This window comes from Rhinatrema bivittatum, chromosome 12 (assembly GCF_901001135.1).
Source record: "Rhinatrema bivittatum chromosome 12, aRhiBiv1.1, whole genome shotgun sequence".
Taxonomy (NCBI): domain Eukaryota; kingdom Metazoa; phylum Chordata; class Amphibia; order Gymnophiona; family Rhinatrematidae; genus Rhinatrema; species Rhinatrema bivittatum.
Genome location: NC_042626.1, coordinates 20,130,284 through 20,153,831, shown reverse-complemented (window position 1 = coordinate 20,153,831; position 23,548 = coordinate 20,130,284). Strand labels below are relative to the sequence as shown.

General features: G+C 47.1%; 1 protein-coding gene and 1 long non-coding RNA gene across 2 annotated transcripts; both read right to left on the bottom strand.

Moving 5' to 3' along the window:
* Positions 1-210: 210 nt before the first annotated feature.
* RNF26 (ring finger protein 26) lies at positions 211-2,082 on the bottom strand. The gene has a single exon (XM_029573573.1). It carries the CDS (start codon positions 1,832-1,834, stop codon positions 287-289), a length of 1,548 nt encoding a protein of 515 aa, XP_029429433.1. The 5' UTR covers positions 1,835-2,082; the 3' UTR covers positions 211-286.
* A 7,696-nt stretch (positions 2,083-9,778) lies between these two features.
* LOC115074194 lies at positions 9,779-23,547 on the bottom strand. Its single transcript, XR_003852207.1, has 3 exons — positions 21,992-23,547; positions 14,875-15,171; positions 9,779-10,391 (listed from the first exon to the last, which is right to left on the bottom strand). It is a non-coding gene; the product is annotated as an uncharacterized LOC115074194 (long non-coding RNA).
* Between the last annotated feature and the right edge of the window lies 1 nt (position 23,548).

The following is a 23,548-nucleotide window of genomic DNA, read 5'->3' as shown; positions in this document are numbered from 1 at the left end:
GTAGGCAAGAATCCTGCAACTCCTAAAACTCCATTATCACTATCTGTTCTGCTGGGTTTGGAATTTCGGCTGACTTTAGGCAGTGCCAACAGACTGGAGAAGCCGAATTACATTTATCTGTTGTAAATAGCTTCAGCTATTCTTTTGATCAAGAAAGGCAGTATAGATAGGTATAATCATAACATTAACAAAAGGCAGGTAGGGCAGGCATAGGCTGGAATGATTTATTTTTGTTCATCCCTAATTTTGCCCTGAAAAATATCGGTGCGACTGTACTGAAGATTCCCTACAGGTACACATTGAGTGTCTGTAGGATCATCTGGCGGCAGAGTGGACAGCTACGCTGATAAACAGGCTGCTGCAGCAGGATGTCCGTGCACTCACAACATAAGCATAGGTGCCGACAGGGAAGAAGCAAGACAGTCTTGGTATGGTCCTGACAGATAACACACTTCTTTCTCTCTTCCTGCTCTTTTAACAGCAACCAGGGGTCATTCTCTTGAACTTCCTCACTACCCAAAGCATTCAGTAATTGTTTTCTCCCAGGTTTGGCTTGGGATGACCCTGGTCCCTCACCTGGTGGCTGCACTTGTTGGGATGTGCTAGGTATGCATTCTACAACTGGTCTTTGCCCAGCGGCCATACCTTGATGGCCCCTATCTCCTTCTGCTGCACCCCTGGGTACTGCTTGTTGCCTTTGATAGGCAGTTGATGTTCCTTGCCGTCCAGGATTGGTTGCTGATACTTCCTGACTGGCTGTGGGTGCTCTCTGCTGTTCCTGGTTAGCTGACAATGTTACACGCTGACCCCAGTTGGCTGTGGGTGCTCTCTGCTGTTCCTGGTTAGCCGTCAAAGTTCTCCGCTGACCTTGGTTGGTGGTAGGGATTCCTTGCAGTCCCTGGTTGGCCACAGGCCTTAACCTTTCTGTATAATTTGTCTGCTGGACTATTCTTCTTATTGTTCTGTTCCAGTTGGCTATTCTGACAATTGTTGCAGATATGCTGTGCCAGGTCTCTGACCTCCTGACGAGCTCCAGACTTAAAAGAAGTCCTTGATAAAGGCGACAAATGTTGTATCGGAGACGCCGATATGAAGGCAGGGTGCTGAAGTATGCAGACAGTTGCTCTACTACCCGAGATGTCAGCTCTGGATTTATCAGCAGGGTACCAATGATGATGAGTAAAGTCAGTAACAGCAGGCCATAGAGGTTAAGGAAAAAGAGATTGAGCAACACTTTGGTCGTGGATGCCAGCATCTCAAAAGCCAGCTGACAAGGGGTCCACAGCAGGATTGCCATGGCAATGGCATTGCTGGACATGCGTGAGAAAAGGGTTGAGAAAAGTTCAGTGACCCTGATGAATGGGCTTACAATGGAGTCCCAGAGTGCAAGCACAACAGCGACCACATGTTGGGCACCGATCAGGCACATGTTCAAGAGACTATTCACCAGATAAGTGATGAGGCTCACAGCAATGGCAAAGACATCGCACGTCTGCTGGGCCAACACCTGGCCAGACAACACCAGATTCAGGAGCCCCCGCTGCACGGCCTCCTTGCTCCGGCACAGCAGGTGGCACAGCAGGTGACCGATGACTTTCAGGCCCTCCAGCCCTGCAGAGTAGCTCCTGGCCAGCGCCTGCATGGAGCTCACGACTGTGTCCCAGCAGCACGTGACGCCCGCCAAAAGTGCGCTGGGCAGGCTGGTGACGAACGCAACGCCCCAGAGGCAGACAGTGAGCAGCGTGGACACCAGCCAGAAGTTCACATCCAGCACGAAACAGAGGAGCTGCAGGGCCAGGGCCAGGCCATGCACGGCCAGGAGAAGCGCATCCATGGGCGGGCTCGGCCGACTCACCGCGGGCAGGCGAAGCGCTGCAGGGTCGGCACGGCCTCTAGTGTCACCGTCAGGTCAGGCGGCGCCATGGCCTCGGTCGCTCGAGTCTCTGAGGTCGCTCTGGCAGGACATGTCCAGGTCGAAACCCAACACCGCGCCCTCCGATTGGACAATTCAAACGCCACCAGAAAACGGGATGTGTTTGAAAAAGAGGCTGGAAGTGCTTTGCCGCGCTTGATTGGCTTATTCTGACTCGTGGGCGGTGTCGACGAGAAGCCGCCCCTCACACGGGAAGCTTGGAATTAAAGTGCTGGTTGGCGCTGGTAAGTGACGTAAGGGGCTGGGTGATGTCATCGGGCTGCGGTCGGCGTTTAGTTAAGGGAAGGTTTGGCGTGGGAATTTCGTGAAATGTTGCCGTTAGCTGACATGGCTCCAGGCTTTCTTTCTGTGGTTGGTCGGGAATCGGAAGAGCAAGCGAAGGCTCCTCATATCGCGGGGCAGAGTACGGGGGTACTTGATAACGTGGGGTGAGGGAAAGAGTATGGGGGTGCCTGCTAGTTGGGGGGATGAGAGGGAGGAAGAATACCGAGGTTCCCGATAGTAAGAGAGAATCCTGATAACTGGAGGGGAGAGGAGAAAGCAAGAGTACGGAAGTTCCTAATAGTGGGGGTGGAGGAAGAATATTGAGCTTCCTGATAGTGGGGAAGAGGAGTAAATGTAGTAGGGGGCCCTGATTTGATGGTGGATGGGAAAGAGCTCTGATAAATCGTTACTTCTACATCAGGATGCAAGCAAAAGCTTTCCTCTTCCTCAAAGTTGCCAAATTGCCTGGCATCATCTTAAATGCCGTAAACGTGCTACTACATATTGTCTGCCGCAAGATTATTTGTTTTCTGAGTTAGCTACTAATATCTGGGCTGGGTTGCTAGATTGTCAGTGTTGTTGATTTATTTAAAGTTGATGGAAAGCATGCCTTTTTATTGCCTAGTAATGTGAATTTTGGATGCTGTTCTAAATTATTTATATCCTTTGTTGTGAAGCTGCAATTGACCTTTTTATTTCCTGCTATTCTAATATGCTGTAAGCTGCTTTGGGTGGATTTTTTAAATTAAAAAATGATAAATCTAAGCAATAGAGTATAGGGGCTCTTGATATGGGGGTGGGGAGAGAGGCTATGGTAGTCTTCCTTCTGTCAGAAACCATGGGGCTCCTGATGTGGAAGGGGGGAACAGGAGAAAAGAGTATGGTGTTCCTGATAAGGGGGTGGGGAAGAGGAGGGGTTTCCTGATAATACAGAGGGGATGAATATAGGGGCTCCTGATTAAACCCCAGCAGGGAAAAGTAATGAAGCACCCTGGTAATATGGGGATAGGTGAGAAGAATATGGGGGCTCTTGATAATGCAGGGCAGGAAGAGGGAGGAGTACATAGGCTCCTGATATCACAAGAGGAGAAGAGATTGGATCTTGATAAGCAGGCAGGGAGCAGGGAAGAGTGGGAGGAAGCCCTAGGGAGAGTACAGTTTCATAGAACTTGATGGAAAGCAGGGAACATCCATCTCATCCAGTCTGCCCATTTGCATCTCCTGCTCAGCCTTATAGTCTCTTCCTGTCTCTGAAATCTTCAGTTGAATTGTGGTCTTGTCTCTTCCATCTCCAAAAGAAGGGTGTCCCATTTTTTGAAAGTTATCCTCTTAGGGAATAGCCACTACTTATCACTGTACAATAGCAGCATGTGATATATTTACTTGTTTGGAATACAAAATTATTCTGAGTAGTAATCTGAGTGGATTGTAATAAATCACAAGAGGACCTCGCAAAACTGGAAGAATGGACATTCAAATGGCAGGTGAAATTTAATGTGGAAAAGTAACCTGCACTATAGTTACATGATGTTAGGTTCCATATGAGGAGTTACACCCAGGAAAGGGATCTGGATGTTATAGTGGACCATACTTTGAAATCATCAGCTCAGTGTATGGTGGCAGTTAAAAACAAAATTTTAGGAATTTATTATTAAAGCAATAGAGGATAAAACAGTGTTATAATACCTTTTGTATCCCTCCATGGTGAGAGTGCACCATGAGTACTGTATGCAGTTCTGGTTGCTGCATCTAAAAAAATATATAGTTGCACTGGAGAAGGTGCAGAGAACGGTGACCAAAATAATAAAGGGAATGGAACAGCTCCCCTATGAGGAAAGGCTAAAGATGATAGGGCTGTGCAGCTTGGAGAAGAGACAGCTGAGGGGGGATATGTTAGAGGTCTTTAAAATCATGAGCGGGCTAGAACAGGTAAATGTGAATCGGTTACTTGCTCTTTCAAATAATACAAAGACTAGGAGACACTCCCTGAAGTTGTTAGGTAACACATTTAAAACAACTGGTATAACATTTTTTACTCAACACACAATTAAGCCCTGGAATTAATTGCTGGAGGATCTAGTTAAGGCAGTTAGCATAACTGGGTTTAAAAAAGGTTTGGACAAGTTCCTGAAGGAGAAGTCCATAAATTATTAACCAAGAAGACTTTGGAAATAGCTACTACTTATCTCTGGGGCCGATGCAATATCATGTATGCAAAAAATGTGCGTCTACCCTGGACGCATGTTTTTGCAACACGCACACATCCCCTCTCTTAAGAACGCGATGTAATGGATAAATTACGTGTCTCTAGCTCGTCCATGGCATCGAGTGCCCAGGAGAAGTGGCTGTGCACAGGTAAGAAAAACGGGCACTCAAATTTTCTGAGCGTCATTTTCCTAACCCGTGCACAGCCATGGGTTCAGAAAATGTCAAGAATTTTTTTTTTCCATGTTACAGCTTTCTGTGGTTCCTCCTGCTTAGTATCACAACATTATTAAGTAGGAGGAACTTCAGAAAAGTTGTATTTTTTGCTTTTCTGAGCATGGCCTGGGGTGCCTCAAAACTTGAGACCATCTTTAGGCTGGTGATCATTTTTTAGGGTTAAAGTGTGCATGTCGAGTGCATTTTTTTTTTTTTTACATCAGGGGTATTAGCTAATAGCCTCATGAACATGGCATTTGCATGTGATGAGCGCTATTAGCTATGTGCTGGTATGGAAGTGTATTTTAGATATGCTCATCCCAATATTGCATTGTCTAGTCTAGTGTATCCAAAACACGTGTCCAACCGCTTGCTGAATTCAGCACCCAATATTGCATCAGCCCCAATTATGTGTTAGCAGTTTGAGATCTATTTACTGTTTGGGATCTTGCAAGATACTTGTGACCTGGATTGGCCACTGTTGGAAACAGGATGCTGTACTTGATGGATCCTTGGCCTGACCCAGTTTGGCAATTCTTATCTTCTTATATAAATATGTCCTTAGATTACTCCTCAGTCTATCCTCTTATCACCTTTATCCCATGACCCTCTCCTTCCAGAGCCTTCTTTCTATTTAAAAAAGACCCACCTCTTGTGTATTTATTTCTTGGATATATTTAAGCTCTCATCTACCCTTCATTTCTTTCAGGGTATTCATGTTTAGATTTTTGTCCCCATATTTTTTGATGAAGACTGTTGATCATTTTAGTAGCTGCCCTTTGGACTGAGACTATTCTGTTTATATCCTGTTGACTGTGGTCTCCATAATTGTACACTGTACTCAAAATAACATCTCACCAAAGACTTACACAGAGGTAATATCGCCTCTGCTGGCTCTTCTTTCCCTGTGTGCACCCAAGTGTTCTGGCTTTTGATGTCACCTTATCTACTTATTTGGTCTTGCTCCTGTTTTGAACCCAGAAGAACCTCACTCCTACACTGTACTGCTCCCTTGGGTTTTTACAATCCAAATGCATGACCCTACATTTTTTTAGCATTCGATCTCAACCTTTTCCTTGGGACACACCCACCAAGTCAGATTTTCAGGATATCTGCAATGATTACGCATGAGAAGATTTGCTTGCCTTGCCTTCATTGTGTGCATATCTATCTCGTGCATTTTCTTTGCTGATGTTAATTTTATTTTTTTAATTTGTAGCCCACATATTTCACAGGTCAAGGTGGGGCATATAACCACATTCATAGTAGTAATACAGCAAACGGTAAAACAGTCAAACAGCACAACTGAAGCATATGATAGTAATCTCCGTACATCTTTAGTAATTAAAGACATTCACTCTGTATTATATACCAGAAGAAAGTAAGAGCTACCATAGCTGAATCAAAGACCTCACATATGTATTATCTATTAGGACAATCAAATGCCTGTCTGAAAAAAATTGAGCTATTTTCTAAAGGTCTGAGTACAGACCAGAGCACATAAATTATCTGGGAGGGCATTCCAGATCACAGACCCTGCTACTGCAAAGATTCTCTCAGAAAAGGCACTAAGCATGGGAATGGCACATCAAGCAAATTGCTGCCTGTGGATCTCAGCACGCGAGGAGGTCTATAAATTTGCAGGACTGTACTGATACAGGCTGGAATCTTATTACTCAGATTTATGGATGAGCATAACTATTTTGAATCTTATTCTCCATTGTAGCAGTAACCAGTGTGGAGGGACTGAAGAATTGCAGTGATGTGATCTCTTATTCTAATGGCAGTCCAAACTTTTATAACTCTGTTCTGTGCAAACTGCAGTGTCCTAAGAGTGGTAGTTGGTAGTCCATCATTGCAAGGGTGGCCAATTCCTATCCTCAAGAGCCACAAATGGGCCTAATTTTCAGGATATATCCATAATGAAGATACATGAGATAGATTTGCATGCAATGAATGCAAATTATCCAGTGTCTCAAAGTGGATAAACAGTTGGACAAGAAGACATAAGTATCTGACAAGGAGGTTGTTAAAGGGAATAAAAACTGGATGTCTGCATATAACCTATGCAAGTAATCTATAAATGAGAGAGGTAGATGTTAAAAAGGGTTGCTGAATAGGCAGACTTCTGCGCAACATGCATTGCTATAAAATGCCGAGAAGAGTCCAATGAACCAATCTTTTCTTGCTTCATCTGAGTTGATAGGATGCAAACATTTCAAGACTGCATCTGACAGGCCAATATTACCCAAATGGAACAAGAGAATATGATGATTTATGGTGTCAAATATGCCAAGCACCACCCACAAGTATTTAGTTCCTCCTGAAAACCGGGCTGGGTGTAGCACTAGGACTGGGCTAAGAAACCCTGCTATAAACAAGTTCTTAAATTCCACTAGATTCTTCCTCATGTTTTCCACACCTTGCAGGGACTCTACCCTGTTTCAGATTTTGGTGACTGCTACAAAAAAGTAAACCTTCCCAAGGGACCTTTATTTAAAATATTTTCTATACTGTTGTTAAGTAATATACCATCACAACAATTTACAGAAAGTCCCAAATAAAATTATGGAGGTTGTGTATATTAATACTATCTATAAAAGTGCCATTAAAGTCTGGTAGCATAGTTTCATAATAAAGACTAGTTGATGATAGTTATAAATATTGTCCTTTTTCTTGTCTATGCATAATTCTATTGAACTGTATATTTTTACTTATGTTAAAAGTGCAATAAAATAACAAAGTTGCACATATTGAGTTAAGTGCTGTGTGCTGGTGTTCTTCTGCCTGTATTCATTACTCTCCTAAACTTTGTTTTCTCAAACAAATGCTTGTTTAAAAAGCCAGGTTTTTAAACTTCTTTTTTTTTTTTTTAAATCTCTCTGTAGTCTCTCTCTGGGTCCAGCCAAGGATAGCACTTGCTCTCTGACCTGGGTCAGTCTTGCTGATTTCACTGAAGGGATGGTTAGGAGGGCTTTGTTAGCGGATCTGAGGTTTCTATGTGGGACATGTACACATAGTGCTGTGTTCAGCCATTCTGCTTTTTTGTTGTGAATTAATTTATGTATAATGCATAGTGTTTTGTATTGTACTCTGTTCAATGGGCAGCTAATGTAATGCAGCTTCTGCATTTATCACTTGTGACAGCATTAAACAAAACCAGACCACAGACCAATCCCTGTGACACACTTGGTAACCCCCCCTTTCTTCATAATAAACTCCATTTACTATTACTCTTTGTCACCTACCACTCAACCGGTTTCTAACCCAGCCAGTTCCTTTAATGGCCATACCTAGTGCATTCTGTAAGTCGCTTATACTGAATTGATTCAGTGGCCTTAGTACACTACATCTAGCTCTCTCTGATCTAATTCTCTGGTCACCTGATAAAAGAAATTGATTAGATTCATCTTATAAGACCTAACACAGGTACTATGCTGCCTTGGATACTATAATCCATTGGAGTCCAGAAACTGCACTGTCCTTTGTTTTAGCAGCAATTCCATTAATTTACTCATACTGAGGTCAGACTACATGGTAATGATGTCTGAAAAAGACCAAATGGTCCATCAAGTCTGCCCAACACGTTTCTTATGTTAGTAACTGCTGATCTGTGCAGTTACCTCCAACGCTGGTAATATTAACATTCAAAACCAAGCCTTCTCAAACCCATAACAAAATTACTGCCAGCAACATTTTTACAGGGTGAGCAGCCTTCTTGATAATTTGTACAACGCTGCTGCTGATTGAACGTGCTTTGCTCTCGGATTTGGCTGTAGAAGCAGGCCTGCGCTTTTTCTCTAATGTCTACGTATCAGTACCCTGGACCATAAAAGTCAGCCCAGTGTAGACGTCATCTGAAGTCAATTTTGTCCCCTCACCCACCCCATCAAAGAGGAAAGCAATGCTGTAGTTGCATCAAAATTATGTAAGCTAATTGGTTAAGGGTAAGCTAATCTGTTAGGATAACTGGCCTTTAGTTTTCAGATTCCTCTGTATTTCTATGTTTATGAAGAGGAACCACCTCTGCCTGTCTACAGCTCTTTGAAATCACTCCTTACTCTAAATAAGCATTGAAAAGGTCAGCAGAGCTGCCAGAACGTTCCTAAATTCCCTTAATATCCTCGCATGCATCCTGTCTGGCTCCATTGCTTAATCCAACAGAGCTGTATGCGATGGGCGAGTGAAAGATTAATGTGCACGGACTGGGAGAGGGACCATGGGGTAATAGGGTCTAGCAATCTGAAGGGGCAAAGAATTGCAACAAGGCAATAGCTAAAGCCAGAAAATTGCTGGGATGCATAGAGAGGAATAACCAGCAGGAAAAAGGAGGTGATAATCTCCTTATACAGGGCCTTGGTGAGACCTCACCTAGAGTACTGCAGTTCTCAAAAAGGATAGAGACAGGTTGGAGGCGATCCAGAGAAAGGTGACCAAAATGGTGTGGGCTCTGTATTGGAAGACTTATGAGGAGAGGCTGAAGGATCTGAATATCTATACCCTGGAAGAAAGAAGGTGCAGGAGATGTGATACAGACCTTCAAATACCTGAAAGGTTTTAATGATTCATGAACTTTGAACCTTTTCAGTTGGAAAGGAAACTGTAGAACTAGGAGTCACAAAATGAAACTCCAGGGGAGACTGCTCAGAACCAACATCAGGAAATATTTCTTCATTGGGAAGGTGGTAGATGCCTGGAAGGCCCTTCCAGAAGACGTGGTGAGAATGAAAACAGTAAATTAATTCAAATGAATAAACACTGGATCCCTAAAGACTACAGGTTGGAAATGAAGAAAAGTATGCATGGGGGATAACCTGCACAGAACGACAGTCATTACCCTTATCAGAAGGCACAGGTATTATTACCCTTAACTAATTAGCCTTGATGCTTGTGACCCAACTGCAACATCGCTCTCTGCTTCGACGGCAGGGGGGAAAAGGGGAATTGGATTTGTACGATAGCCAACATTGGGCCCCAACATTTATAGTCCAGGATACTGATATGCAGACATTAGGGACAAAGCACAGGACTGCTTCTACAGTCAAGTCCAAATGCAAAGCACATTCAAGCAGCATTGTCTGAATTGTCATGAAGGCTGCTCACCTTATAAAAACATTGCTAGCATTAATTTTGTAATGGTTTTGACAGTTGCTTGGTTTGGATTGCAAATATTGCTGCCCTTAACATAAGACTTGGGGTTAATTGGCACAGAGCAGCAGTTACTACCACAGGAAACTTGCTGGACAGACTGGATGGACGCTTTGGTCTTTTCTTGCTGTCGTTAATATGTTACTACGGTATATTGTCTGCTTTTATTTTTGTTAGCTCCTTGTGAACATAGTCTACTGCAAATTGAGGTTTAACTTGTGGCAGTTTTCTGTGGGCCTACTCCTTCCTCAGGGAACATAAATATTTGCTAAGCAATTTGGCTTTCACCCCTCCCCTTGTCATCTTTGGGTTTTACAATGCCATTTTTGTTCTTCCTCCGATCACTAACATGATAGGCGTGATGGGGGGCGGTGTAATTGGGATGGAGGTGTATGAGCATGAGGCTGGGTGTGGGTAAGGGGTCGGGGATTGCATATGGTGGTGTATGTGCCTGAAGGGAGGGGGTGAAAAAGAATCGAGGAGGAAGCTGCTGGGAACCTTTGGGGTTCTCATCCTGTGGCTCCCCATCCTTTCTTCTCAAAGCCCTTGCTCCTTGGCTGCCTCTCTCCTTGGCATGGGTGCTGTTTCTTGCAGTAATTGCTGGTATTGATATGGGACATGTTCTCTGAAATATAAATATAGCATTAAATATTTAGCATTCACTTTCTCTAGCAGTAAGACAGAGACTAATTATTGTCTGGCCAATAACTGAGTGCCCCGTTCCCCTGAACTGCTCACCCTGTGCCCTACTTTGCATTCTATCACCCAAGCTCTGTTACCACCCAGTACCCTATTGTCCAAATTATAATGCTGGCTCATGACTGATCTGTGACTCAGAACCTTGCCCCACATTCTATAACTGAGGCTCTATCATCCAGCACCCTACTCTCTGACACCTGGACCAGCTCATCGAGTGCCTTGTGCCCCTTTCTCTGGGACTTCAGCTGGTAGAGCCTATTCCAATCAACAGCCTCCCCCTCTTAGAGACTTCCCCTCCATCATCATACTCTACTCATGCTTCCATCAGCCCTCCCTCCACCTAACATGCTTCCTGGGCTCCACATATCCCTCACATTTCCAGATTTTTCTAGCTCTCCCGTCCCCTGTTTCTCACTCCTTGCTCACTTAATATAGATTCAGATTTATTGGCTTGACAATTTGTACGTATATTGCCAAAGTAATATATAACAGGATGCATTTTCAAAATCTTAATTGGGACGGGTGTGCATAAAATAAGGAGTTACGAGCACAGGTTGGCTGAATGCACTTTAATGGGTGTTTGGTCACCCACAGCTGCCAATAAAGCAAATTATATGTCCAGGGTGTTTTTATTACTGTTGCTGCCTTGAGCATTACTTTTTGATGGAACAGAACTGTGCATACAAATCAGGCTACGTAAAAGAGGGGCTAGTTAGGAATCCAGGCGCATGACTTCCCACCATCATTTTGAAATGGATGTGAACATATAGCTGCATCACAGTTCGATAAGGCACAAGCAGCTTAGGCAGATGCACCGTGTTTGAGAATTGGATTGTTTGGCGCTTGCTTAAAAGGACGCTCGTAACTTGACCAAATGAAAATGGACTCCAAAGTAGTTAAAAAAAAAAAAAAAAAGATAAGGCTAATATGCACTGTCACCCCCCTCCTTCTTTCTTACCCCATCTCTGTTTCCCCTCCTGTTTTGTTCACGGTTTGAGAACCTTTATTGGCTTAACAGAACAATACAAGTTTTACCAAAGCAATGCATAAAGAGGTAACAGGAATGGATTATCGAACACAGAAGAGAAATAGGCATTTCCTGGGTTCTGGGGATGTTTGGCCAGACTATGTTTCTCCGGTGACGAGCAGGTGTGAATCAGCCAGAACCCGTGGGTAATGTCACCCGATAGTGCTGCTGACACAGACCCAGCTCTCAGAGCTCAGCGGAAGGTTTTACGGAGCATGTGTGGGAGATCCCTCCCACTCGCGATCCCTGGTGAACTCCTCGGTCTTTCTTCCTCTGAGCTACCGCACAGACATGTTCCTGGTCTCTCTCTTCATTTTTGTATTGGCCTTCTCATTTGGCCTATGTTTCCTTTTTCTATTGCTGGGGCCTCAGCAGCCCATCAACAAAACTTTTCAATTTAAAAAAAAAGAAAAGAAAAATGGAAAAGTCCAAAGCTAAGAAGTCTGTGGTCAGCGGTTTTAAGGCCTGTATTTGTGGATGCTGGCTAGCCCTTATAGATGCACATTCTATTTGCTATTGCTGCTCTGGGCCTGGATCATGAAATCTCCAACTGTCTGTTATGATCGGATGTCCCTGAGGATGCAGCGATATTGCACTTGGAAGATGGAGGCCCTTTGGGAAGGCACCATTGAGCAAAAGCCTGAAGCCGCGGCTCAAGCTAGGGCAATGGAGCCATTCCTTTTCTCAAGCAAGAAGTAATTGGATTCTCAGAGCAAGATGTTGAGGCATGATCCTTCACTCTCTGTTTCCCTCAAGTCAGGGAAGGCTCCTCCACCACCATCACCGTGGCACCGGCTCCCAGATCCACCGTAGGTCAGGGTTTGTGTGCCCTTTGGAATATCATGGTATCAGTTGAGATGGTGAAAAGAACTCCTAAGAGAGTCGAGGGATCCCCCTTTGGAGTCATCTTCCTTGGTGCCGAACAAGCCAACTTCACCAGAGAGAGCCTGTCCTTGACCTTGAGGTGGGAAATAACCTCATCAGCACATGTCATCATCTTTCATGGTATGGAAGACCCCCCGGTGCAGATGTCCATCTTCTTGCATGCAGATCTCTCTCTAGGACAACCCCTTCAGCACAGAGAACCAAGAAGCCTTCTATCTTGTCTGAGTGGAGTGCGAAAATGGGCAACCTTCTTCTATTAAGGGTAGGGCTTTGGTGCCTGCAATGAGATCTGGCGGTGGTCAGCAGGACAGTTTGATGCAATTGGTGTGGAGTGTGTCAGTTTCTGCCACTTCGATGCTTGCAGTTAGAATGGCTCAGAGTTCCTTTCAGTGCAGCCCTCGCTGAGTTTCTCCTGCAGCTACAGTGCAAAGAGCTCCACAACCAGTCAGAGTTGATGAAATATTTCTTTGACTCTTTAAGCCCCGAGGGCCACAGAGGGAAGCCGGAGGGTCTCCTGTCCAGGGTGGAGGAGCTTTCCCCCTACAGTGAGGGTCTGCCAGAGGCTCATTCCTCACCTCAGGGACAGCCAGCAGTCACTTCTAGGATTGGAAGGGGGTGCAGCCCAGTCTGAGTTTGTCCCATTCATTTCCCGCTCCAGCTAGCAGAAGTCCTCCCCCAAAGTCCCCCTCTACATTCTCCTCCCTTGTCATGATGGGGTCCTAGTTAAGTGTGTATTGGGGTTATAGGGTCTGTTGTAATGTTTGCACCGCTGCCTTTTCATAGGCGGGGTTACTGCTGTGTGGCGTTCTGGAATTAGTGCTGCTTTGGTGTTGAGTGTGTGTTTTTGGTAAGGATTTGTGTTGGCTCACAGAGTGGAGGGAGTTTGTGTCACTGTTACTGAAGTGACGCCAGAATCTGAATATTCGTTTTTCTTTTTTTTGTATGGGAAACCTCCTAGTTCTGCTGTGGACCCATTGGGAGGGGGAGGCGTCTGTGGATGCAGAGGGTTTGTTACGGAACCGGTGCTGCGGGGTTTCTGTCTGGGATTTGCTAATGATGGACCTCAGACTCCACTCCCATATAAGGGAATTGTCAAACGATGCTATGAAATAATTTTACGGGCTGGGATGAAACTGGCCATGGAAGGCCCTTAGCGCTTTCCCTCTCTTAATATCCATCTCCCATCCCCTGTCTCTCTCCCTTCTCGCCTCGCTTGCTCTCCTCCTCCCAGACTTTCTCTCTTAGCCCCCTCCCCCCTCCCCCTCCCTCTTCCCACAGCCTGTGCCAGCTACTTGCAGTCATGAATGCTTTGAACATTTATGGCAATGTTTAGATTTGTCATAAAATAAAAATCTTACTTTTGACATTTCGTTTCATTCACTCTTCCAAAAAAAGAAACAGATTTTTGGCATTGGCAGGAAGCAGCAAGAGCAGCAGTGAGTACAGTTGTGCTATTCTCATGCGCATTTCTAATCCTGGGTGAATGCACACTTGCTCCTGAGCGGGGGGGGGGAAAAGAAAGGGCAGGACCAGGCAGCGGGATGGAAAGCCGGGCAAGAAGAGGCTGAGAGGGGGGGGTGGATGCCTGGAACCCCCTCCCAGCAACCAACCCTGACAGAATACAGGGGACAGTGGGTGGGGTGAGAGGGGCTTTGGGAATACATATTCATCTGCTTAGGCTGGGAGGGGGCTGACTTGCGTAGAGCAGTGGGAGGGCTGCGTGAACGTCCCAGGGAAGTGACTGGACCTTTTATGGAAAAGTCTGTGCGGGAGAGCAAGGCGAATAAGAGGAGTCAGTAAATAAAGCTGGTGCCCCCTCCAGCCCTGGAGGGAGAGAGACTGCCCCCCCCCCCCCCCCGTTTGGAGGGTGAGGAGGATATCCTATGTCTGGAATGAGAGACCCACAGCTGGGGGATGGGGAAGAGAGGTTGGCCGGTACCTGGAGGACAGCAAGGGAGCACCCCATGCAAGGGGAAGAGACAGAAAGGCTACTCTAGGCCTGGCGTGGGGGAAAGACTGCTCTAGGCCTGGAGGGATTGTGAGTGAGAGAAAGATTGTTATAGCCTGGGAGGAGAGAAACTGCCCCATGCTTTGCAGGAGAGGGGGGAAGATAGAAAGATGACCTCATGCTTGGAGGGGTGGGGGATAGAGGGGAGGGAGACAGAGACTGCTCCATGCCTGGAGGGACTGTGTATGTGTGTGTATGAGAGAGAAAGAGACTGTTCTATACTTTGGAGGGGAGGGGGAAGAGAGAGACTGCCCCATGCCTGATGTGGGGGAGAGCAAGAGACCACCTCAGGCCTATGGGGGGAGAGACTGCCTCTCCTTCTCTCTGCCCCTTGTTTACTTTCTCTGACCACTGGATGCCCTTTGCTGTTATGCCAGGGCCTCTGTAGGCCTTTTGTGCAGTGGTTGAATCGGCCTCTGTGGCATGTGATGGCCCCCGAGGGATTTTGAAGGCAGCTCTAGTGCACAAAACCCTGAGGCCAGCACTCACCAAAGGCAGCAGAGTCCACACTGCTCAGTTCATGCATCCTGGGCCTAGCATGGAAAGGAAGGTAGGTCCCAAGCCCCAGTGCCTTACAGAGGAGTAGAACGATCCATGGGACGAGCTGCCAGCTTTGCAAGTCTTTTCAAATTCCAGTCATCCCTGACAGAAAACTCGAGCAGCTGAAGTTAGAGCGCTGCGTATGCCCATGAGGATTCTCTGCAGAGCATCTCCATGAGGGGAGACACTGGGCCAGATGTTCTGAAGGGTTTTTCTTATCTTGGGCTTGACTCACACATTCTTTGTCTGTGGAAAAAGACCTTAATGAATTAGGCCCTTTGTGTCAATGGGGAAAATAATGTATGCATCTGGCCTATTGTACATAATGTAGAATTTTTTTTCCAAGCAAGGCTGCAACAGAGAATCATTTGGTCACACCCACAGGCCCTCAAAATGGAAAACATTGTCTCTGATTCCGGAAATAAAACCCTAGATCTGCATAACTTCCTGTAGTACCAGGGACCTCTAGCACTGAGCCACAACTGTTATTGCCTGTACTGCATTACAGGAACTTGCAATTCTGGGGTATGACTGCACTGAGATCCTAGCACTGAGACATGGCTGCATCACCTGTGCTGTATTCCAGCTCCCAGAGAGACCAGCACCAGGACACAATGCATTACCTGCACAATATCACATCATTTGGAGGGTCTCCAGCACTGAGACATGGCTGCATCATCTGTGCTGTATTCCAGCACCCAGGGAGACTAGCACCAGGACACAATGCATTACCTGCACAATATCACAGCATTTGGAGGGTCTCCAGCACTGAGGCATGGCTGCATCATCTGTGCTGTATTCCAGCACCCAGGGACACTAGCACCAGGACACAATGCATTACCTGCACAGCATTTGGAGGGTCTCCAGCACTGAGACATGACTGCATCATCTGTGCTGTATTCCAGCACCCAGGGACACTAGCACCAGGACACAATGCATTACCTGCACAGTATCACAGCATTTGGAGGGTCTCCAGCACTGAGACATGACTGCATCACCTGTGCTGTATCACACCAGTCCCAGCAGCAACAGGATGCAATGGATCTGGATGTGGGGGCAAGCAAGCACTGGTGACAGGAGCCTTAGGGTTGCCAACTCTTGCCAAAAAAAAAATAAAAAATGATAATAATTAACCAATGCATCCCCAACAGATCTTGGCTTCCTCTCTCTCTCCTCCACCAGCCCTGCAGACCTTGGCTCCATCTTTCTCCCTCTTTCACCCACCTCACAGACCTCCTTCTCTCTCTCCTCCTTCCCCACTCACCTCAGCTCTTCCTAGTGCTCGAGAGAGTGGTGGCAGCAGTGAAATCAGGCATTTCACAAGTGAGTGCAGCACCTGGGAGCCCAGTGAGAAAGAGGAGGCAGAGGACCTGGGGTGGGGCATAGCCAGATTTAAGATTTTGGTACCCAGGACTGGAGAGAGGTCAGGGAGCTGAGGTATTTCTCTCACCCCCCCCCCCCCCCCGAGATCAGAGATTGGGGGAGGAGGAGAGGAAGATTTCGTGTGCTGCAGCAGTGAAAAAAGCAAACAGAATGTTGGGAATTATTAGAAAGGGAATGGTGAATAAAACGGAAAATGTCACAATGTCTCTGACTCGCTCCATGGTGAGACCGCACCTTGAATACTGTGTACAATTCTGGTCGCCGCATCTCCATCTTCTCTGTACCTTCGATGGAGAAGGTACAGAGAAGGGCAACCAAAATGATAAAGGGGATGGAACAGCTCCCCTCTGAGGAAAGGCTGAAGAGGTTAGGACTGTTCACTTTGGAGAAGAGACGGCTGAGGGGGGATATGATAGAGGTGTTTAAGATCATGAGAGGTCTAGAACGGGTAGATGTGAATCGGTTATTTACTCTTTCGGATAGTAGAAAGACTAGGGGGCATTCCATGAAGTTAGCATGGGGCACATTTAAAACTAATCGGAGAAAGTTCTTCTTCACTCAACGCACAATTAAACTCTGGAATTTGTTGCCAGAGGATGTGATTAGTGCAGTTAATATAGCTGTGTTTAAAAAAGGATTGGATAAGTTCTTGGAGGAGAAGTCCATTACCTGCTATTAAGTTCACTTAGAGAATAGCCACTGCCATTAGCAATGGTTACATGGAATAGACTTAGTTTTTGGGTACTCGCCAGGTTCTTATGGCCTGGATTGGCCACTGTTGGAAACGGGATGCTGGGCTTGATGGACCCTTGGTCTGACCCAGTATGACATGTTCTTATGTTCTTATGAGGAGGTGCAGAGCACCATGGCGCCACTCTTTAGAAGTGGTTAATGCACATAACTCTAAAGCAAGTGGGACCAGGCTCCTCTTTAGTATTTTGTGCCTTCAAACTTTGGCACCCTAGGCATTTGGCTGTGCCTAAACTGGTCCTGGGCAGCAAGCAGCAGCCGGCATTTACATTGCTGGTTTATGGATCTGCTGGCTTCCGGCCTCCCAGCTGAACCCGGGCTGGTGGCTGACCCACCCTAGCAGCTGCCTCTGTACTGGGATTATTATTAGATGCTCTTCTGTTTAAAGCATGCAAAGATACTGCAGAGTGGGACACGCTTTTCACCGAGCCGCCAGGCCAAGCCTAGCTTTAGTTAGGAGAGGCAGAGAAGCACTTAGTTCAGCAGCAGCCAGAGGCTTCTCTCTGGGGAGCAGAGCCTTGATGCACACTCTCTATCCGTGGGAAAAGCTCTTAAATCCCTGGGAAAAAACCTGCGCAGAGTGAGCCCCCTCTCCCAGATGCAGAGCTCTTTCCTGCCTCCCCAGCAGCGAGGTTCAGGCTTTTAATGGCCCTGTAATGTCAGGGAGAAATGCTGGCAGGGTGCGAGCGCTTCCCAGCCGTCCTTTGCACAAAATGTAACCAGCTGCTGAGCACTGGGGGTTACTCAGTAAACTGAGAGATAAAAAGTGGTGATGTGGGTCGTCCCCGTCCCCCCCCCCATCTCAGAAAGGTAGGCCTGGACCTTCTGCTCTGAGAGAGCCAAACCCGGGACCTCTGATCTCAGAGAGGCAAGCCCTGCTGTGCCTTGCCCATCTCCATTTCCAGGATCAGAAGGTGTGACGCTGACAGAGGTCATTACCTCTGCTCTCTATAGGAAATTCTCTCCCCCCCCCCCTTTTTTTGTTTTTTTTTTAATTTAAACAAAATCTTCCCATTCTTGACCTTAAGCCTCTGCACTTCTGAATGAAAAACTTCAGTAGTAAGAGGAGGCATCGGTTTACGGATAATTTATTTATTTATTTATTTATTTATAACTTTTTTTATACCGAAGTTCAGGTAACAGAATTATCTATCACTCCGGTTTACATTTTAACAGGAAATAAATAATGACAATAATATGTCTTACAATGAACAGGGATAATAACTTGGAGAAAACATAATTTGGAAAAAAAGAACGATGTGTATAATTAAAAACGAAGAGGACTTGAGGGAATCAAGCCACATGGGAGGGAGATAGCCTAAGGGAGGGGGGAGAAGATACTGGGGCTGAGTAAACATAAATACTATGTTTACTCAGCCATGTTTACTTAGTGTCCCTAGCGCCTCCTTATTGGCGGAAGTGGCGGCTGTCAGCGGGTTTGACAGCCGATGCTTAATTTTACCGGCGTCTGTTTCAAACCCACTGACAGCCACGGGTTCGGAAAACAGACGCCGGCAAAATTGAGCGTCCATTTTCCAACCCGCGGGCCGCAGGTAGATTTTTTTATATTTTTTTTTTAAAGAAGATTTTTTTTTATTTTTGGGGCCTCAGACTTAATATCGCTATGATATTAAGTCGGAGGGTGCACAGAAAAGCAGTTTTTTTTCTGCTTTTCTGTACACTTGCCTGGTGCCGTCTGAAATTAACTCCTGCCTTTGCGGGTGACTACCTAATAGGCTCATCAACATGCATTTCCATGTGATGAGCGCTATTAGTTTCGGGGGGGTTGGCCGCGCGTCTTCCTTACTGTATAAGGGGTAAAAATAGCGCGTCGAAAACACGTGGCCAAACGGTGGCTAACAGTGCACTCGGCCGAGCACACCGTTTTGTATTGGCCTGAAAGGAAGAGCGGGATGTGGGGGTAATTGTTTCTGATGATCTTAAGGTGGCCAGACAGGTGCATAAAGCGATGGTGAAAGCCAGAAACACACTTGGCTGCATAGGGAGAGGAGTGGTCAGCAGAAAAAGGGAGGTGATGTATTGCCCCTGTGTAGGTCCCTGGTGAGACCTCACATGGAATCCTGGAGTCCTCACCTTCAGAAGGATATAAACAGGATGGAGTCGGTCCAGAGTGGCTACTAAAATGGTCAGTGCTCTTTGTTCTATAGCATATGGGGATAGACTTAAAGATCTAAACATGTACACCCTAGAGGAAAGGTGAGATGGGGAGATACGATAGAGACATTCGAATATCTCAAAGGTTTCTATGCACAAGGGGTGAGCCCCTTTCAAAGGAAAGGAGGCTCTAGAACGAGGGGTCATGAGATGAGGTTGAAAGCGGGAAGACTCAGGAATAATCTTAGGAAATATTACTTTACAGAGTGGGTGGTGGATGTGTGGAACAACCCTCCAGGGGAAGCAGTGGAGACAAAAGCAGTATCTGAATTCAAGGAAGCATGGGATAAATACAGGGGATCTCTGAGGGAGTGATGAGAATTATAATGCTAAATTAATTGGATGGATGGGCAGACTGGATGGACCATACAGTCTTTTTCAAAATCATGTTTCTATGATCTTCAACTAGATTAGGAAAACATATTTATAACAAAAAACAATTGTATAATAATCAGAAACAAACTTTAGGTACTATCAGATACGCCAATAGGAAGTATATAGTAATAATCTATAATCAGGAAGCAGTCAATCATAACAGGCAGTGAATATGCCTTAAAAATGGAATAAAGACCAGGCCCCTGAGAAAAGAAAGCTGGAAGAGGAAGAAGAGAAGGACATCAACAAATCTGCCAGCATCTGGCAGTCAGGATCTGGAGAACTGTGCTGGGCTGGCCATCTGCATTCTCTCTGCTGCCACCTTTTCTTGGTGAGGAAAGGATCAATTTTCCCTTTTGGATGGAAAGCCATTTTGGATTGAGAGTTTCTGGGGATAAAATTGCCCACGTTTTCTTGTATCTGTTGGTTTCTTGTTAAGGAACACTCTGCTGGTACTGGGATGTTTCGAGAGCTCAAGATCCCTAAGCAGGGTAGCACTGGTGATTCTAGTAACGCTGCAGCTGGGCACTACTGGTGCTGCTGGTACTTGCGGTGGTGTGTGGAAGGTATGACGGTGCCGTCGCTGATACCGGTGGAAGCAGGGCTGCTGCAGCTGGGCACTACTGGTGCTGCTGGTACTTGCGGTGGTGTGTGGAAGGTATGACGGTGCCGCCGCTGATACCGGTGGAAGCAGGGCTGCTGCGGCTGGTACTGGTGCTGCTGGTAGTTTTTTCCTGCTAATGGTACCAGATCTGGTTTCTAGGATGCTCACAATGACCCACTAATGACCTCTGACATCCCCATCTCTTTTTTTTTCAGGGCATTGCTTGTCTTTCGCTGCATCCTCCCATTCCCTCCCCATCAGTGCCAGGCAACAGTGGTCTTTCCTCACCCCTGCTACTGCGCGCCTGCCACTGCCTCTCTCTCTCTCTCCACCGGGCTGTTTTTATTGCTTTTACTTCAATTGCCTGGCCACCAGACACTCCTGCACAGCTGCAGCTCCTGTGTGGGGCCGACTGAGGGCCTGATTCGTCAAGGCTTTTCCCCATAGACACGGATTGGGAGAAAGGCTATGGTGAATCGGGCCTAGGTGTTGCTGTTGGCAACTTGGCCGGGACTCAGAGCAAACAGAGATCTGCAGGCTTCTGGGGTTGTGCGCAACCTCTAGGCAAGAAGCAGGGCCGGCTGTAGGACTGAGCTGGAGGCTGAAGGCACAGGGTCCCCCCTCTTGGAGCTTGGAGAGAAGGGGGATTCGCCCCTGAAGATTAGAAAGCATGGGAGGGGGTGTGGGCCGGAAGGAGTCAAAGCTCCTTCCTCTTTTGCCCAGGTATCTGGCCATCTTCAAAACGTGCCACCCTTGCCAATTCCTAAACCGAAGCCCGGGAAGAAGGGGTGAAAAAAAAAAAATAGAGGGCGGGATGAAAGCTAAAGATGGGGAAGGAGAGACATTTGGGAGGAAAAGAAAGGGGGAAACTGCCAATAGCAGGGGTGGAAAGGAGTGAGAAGGGAGAGGCAGCAAAGCCAGAGGAACGCGAATTGTGAAAGGGAAAAAATACTCAGGCGCAACAGGCCTGGTGAATTATCGGAAACGGACACTTTAAAAATGATAACCTTTTCCATAAAACCGGGACGTGCATAAAGCAATCTATGCTACGGCATCGCCAAACCCGTTCCCACAGAATCTACCCATCGGCTCCATCCGTTTGCAGTCCCCCTGGCACGGCTGAGCCAGTACAGGCAGAATATAAACATTTTAATAAAGAAATAAACAAGCTTGAGCTTTGCTTATATTACAATTTTATAATAAATGACTTTATGTATAGGTAAAAAAAAAAAAAAAAGAAAGCCAGCAGATCTCACATCATCTCCAAAAGACAGAAAGAGGAGAAGGAAATCCTGCCAGCAGAATGAGGGAGGAGGGAAGGGGGGGGGGTCAGGAGGTAAGGGGGAGACAGGGAGAAAAGAGGGGGAGGGGTGAAGGCAGGAAATGGCAGGACAGAGGAGGGAAAGGGACAGGGCAGGATGAGGGAAGACTGGAGGGGGGGATGGGCAGAGGGAAAGGAGAGCAGGAAGTCTGCAAATTGAAAGACAGAAAGAGAGAGAGAATGAAAACCAAATTGCATTACCAGATCTATTTTCAGTATTAGAATTGACATTTATGTATTAATTATATTGTAAATGGTAGGAGCTGTGCATCCAGGCTCCATGCGCGTGGCCCTCTGCACGTAATTGGATTGTGCTCAAAGCTCCTCCAGACCTGTCCCTCTGAAGAGCTGGGCTGTCTTCTTTCATGGAATAATTCTGGTCTGAAGGAGGCTGATGGGGGGCCTGGGCCTTCCCCCTCAGATAAAACCAGAGCCAGCTGTAACTTGCAGTAACTCACCCCTCATGGGAGTCGCTGCTCTCTCTCGGACAGGGGTCTCCCCCGCCGCTGAATACTTTTCTCATGCTCCCCTCCGCTCTCTCAGGCCCTCTCTTACTCCTCACCTCTGTCAGTATCTTTCCTGCCATGCACTGCCAAAGTTAATTCCTACAAGAAAAGGGAAAGAACAAGCTGTGTTTGGTGTTCTCCCTGGTCAGGCTACGTCTCTGGCCTGCCGGCAGAATAGGACGGCTTTAGCTGTGGTAGCTGCTGCTGCTGCTGCTCCTGTGAGTAGGGGTTCCTCCTGCTCATTCTTTTCTATTTTCCCTGCCACGTCTCTGACAGGCACCGCAGCGTCTCCCGGGTTGCGTGTATCGGTGCCTGCTATTTATTAGTGATGTGTGGTAGCTGTAGATGGGATTCTGTGGACTCGCCTGTGTCCCTGGTACTCGTGCGGTTCCAGCCCTGCTGCCTCCCCCTCTCCAACAGGTGAAATGCAGCTCCTGGGGCAGAGCTGAGGAAAGTGAGGTACTCGGAGTGAATCCGCCACTGGAGGGCCCTGGAGGAGGAGTGGCCGGGAGCAGCAGACCACGAACTAGGGTTCAAATCCCACTGCCACTCCTTGTGACCTTGGCAAGTCACTTCGTTCTCCAAATTTAAGACTATAAGTCCTCGAGGGATAAGGAAATACCTACAGTGCCTAAATGTAATCTGCTTTCAAATGCCAAAAAGCGGAATATAAATCAAATAAATCAACACTGATATACATGGGTCCACCTCCAAGCTGGCAGGGATGGGGGCTACCATGGTGGTGGACAGCCCTGGTGGGTCATGTGCTCCCACCCTGCACACGGCTCCCCTTCTCTCCTGCCTGCGCTCATCCCTTTTTCACTTCTGTGCTATGAGCGCCGCCTGTGTTCTTCTCTCTCCCAGCCCTGCCTGCGCTCACCTCTCTCTCAGTCCTGTGCTGCGTGCGCCTCCTGTGTTCTTCTCTCTCCCAGCCCTGCCTGCGCTCACCTCTCTCTCAGTCCTGTGCTGCGTGCGCCTCCTGTGTTCTTCTCTCTCCCAGCCCTTCCTGCGCTCATTTCTCTCTGTCCTGTGCTGCGTGCGCCTCCTTCTCTCTCCCAGCCCTGCCTGCGCTCGTCCCTTTCTCACTCCTGCGCTGCCTGCGCTCACCTCTCTCTCAGTCCTGTGCTGCATGCGCCTTCTTCTCTCTCCCAGCCCTGCCTGCGCTCATTTCTCTCTCAGTCCTGTGCTGCATGCGCCTTCTTCTCTCTCCCAGCCCTGCCTGCGCTCATTTCTCTCTCAGTCCTGTGCTGCGTGCGCCTCCTGTGTTCTTTTCTCTCCCAGCCCTGCCTGCGCTCATTTCTCTCTCAGTCCTGCGCCGCGTGCGCCTCCTTCTATCTCCCAGCCCTGCCTGCGCTCATTTCTCTCTCAGTCCTGCGCCGCGTGCGCCTCCTTCTATCTCCCAGCCCTGCCTGCGCTCATTTCTCTCTCAGTCCTGCGCCGCTTGCGCCTCCGTCTCTCTCCCAGCCCTGCCTGCGCTCATTTCTCTCTCAGTCCCTGCGCCGCGTGCGC

Coding starts and splice junctions, on each gene's coding strand:
- RNF26 (XM_029573573.1), bottom strand. CDS start 1,834: ATGGATGCGCTTCTCCTGGCCGTGCATGGCCTGGCCCTGGCCCTGCAG.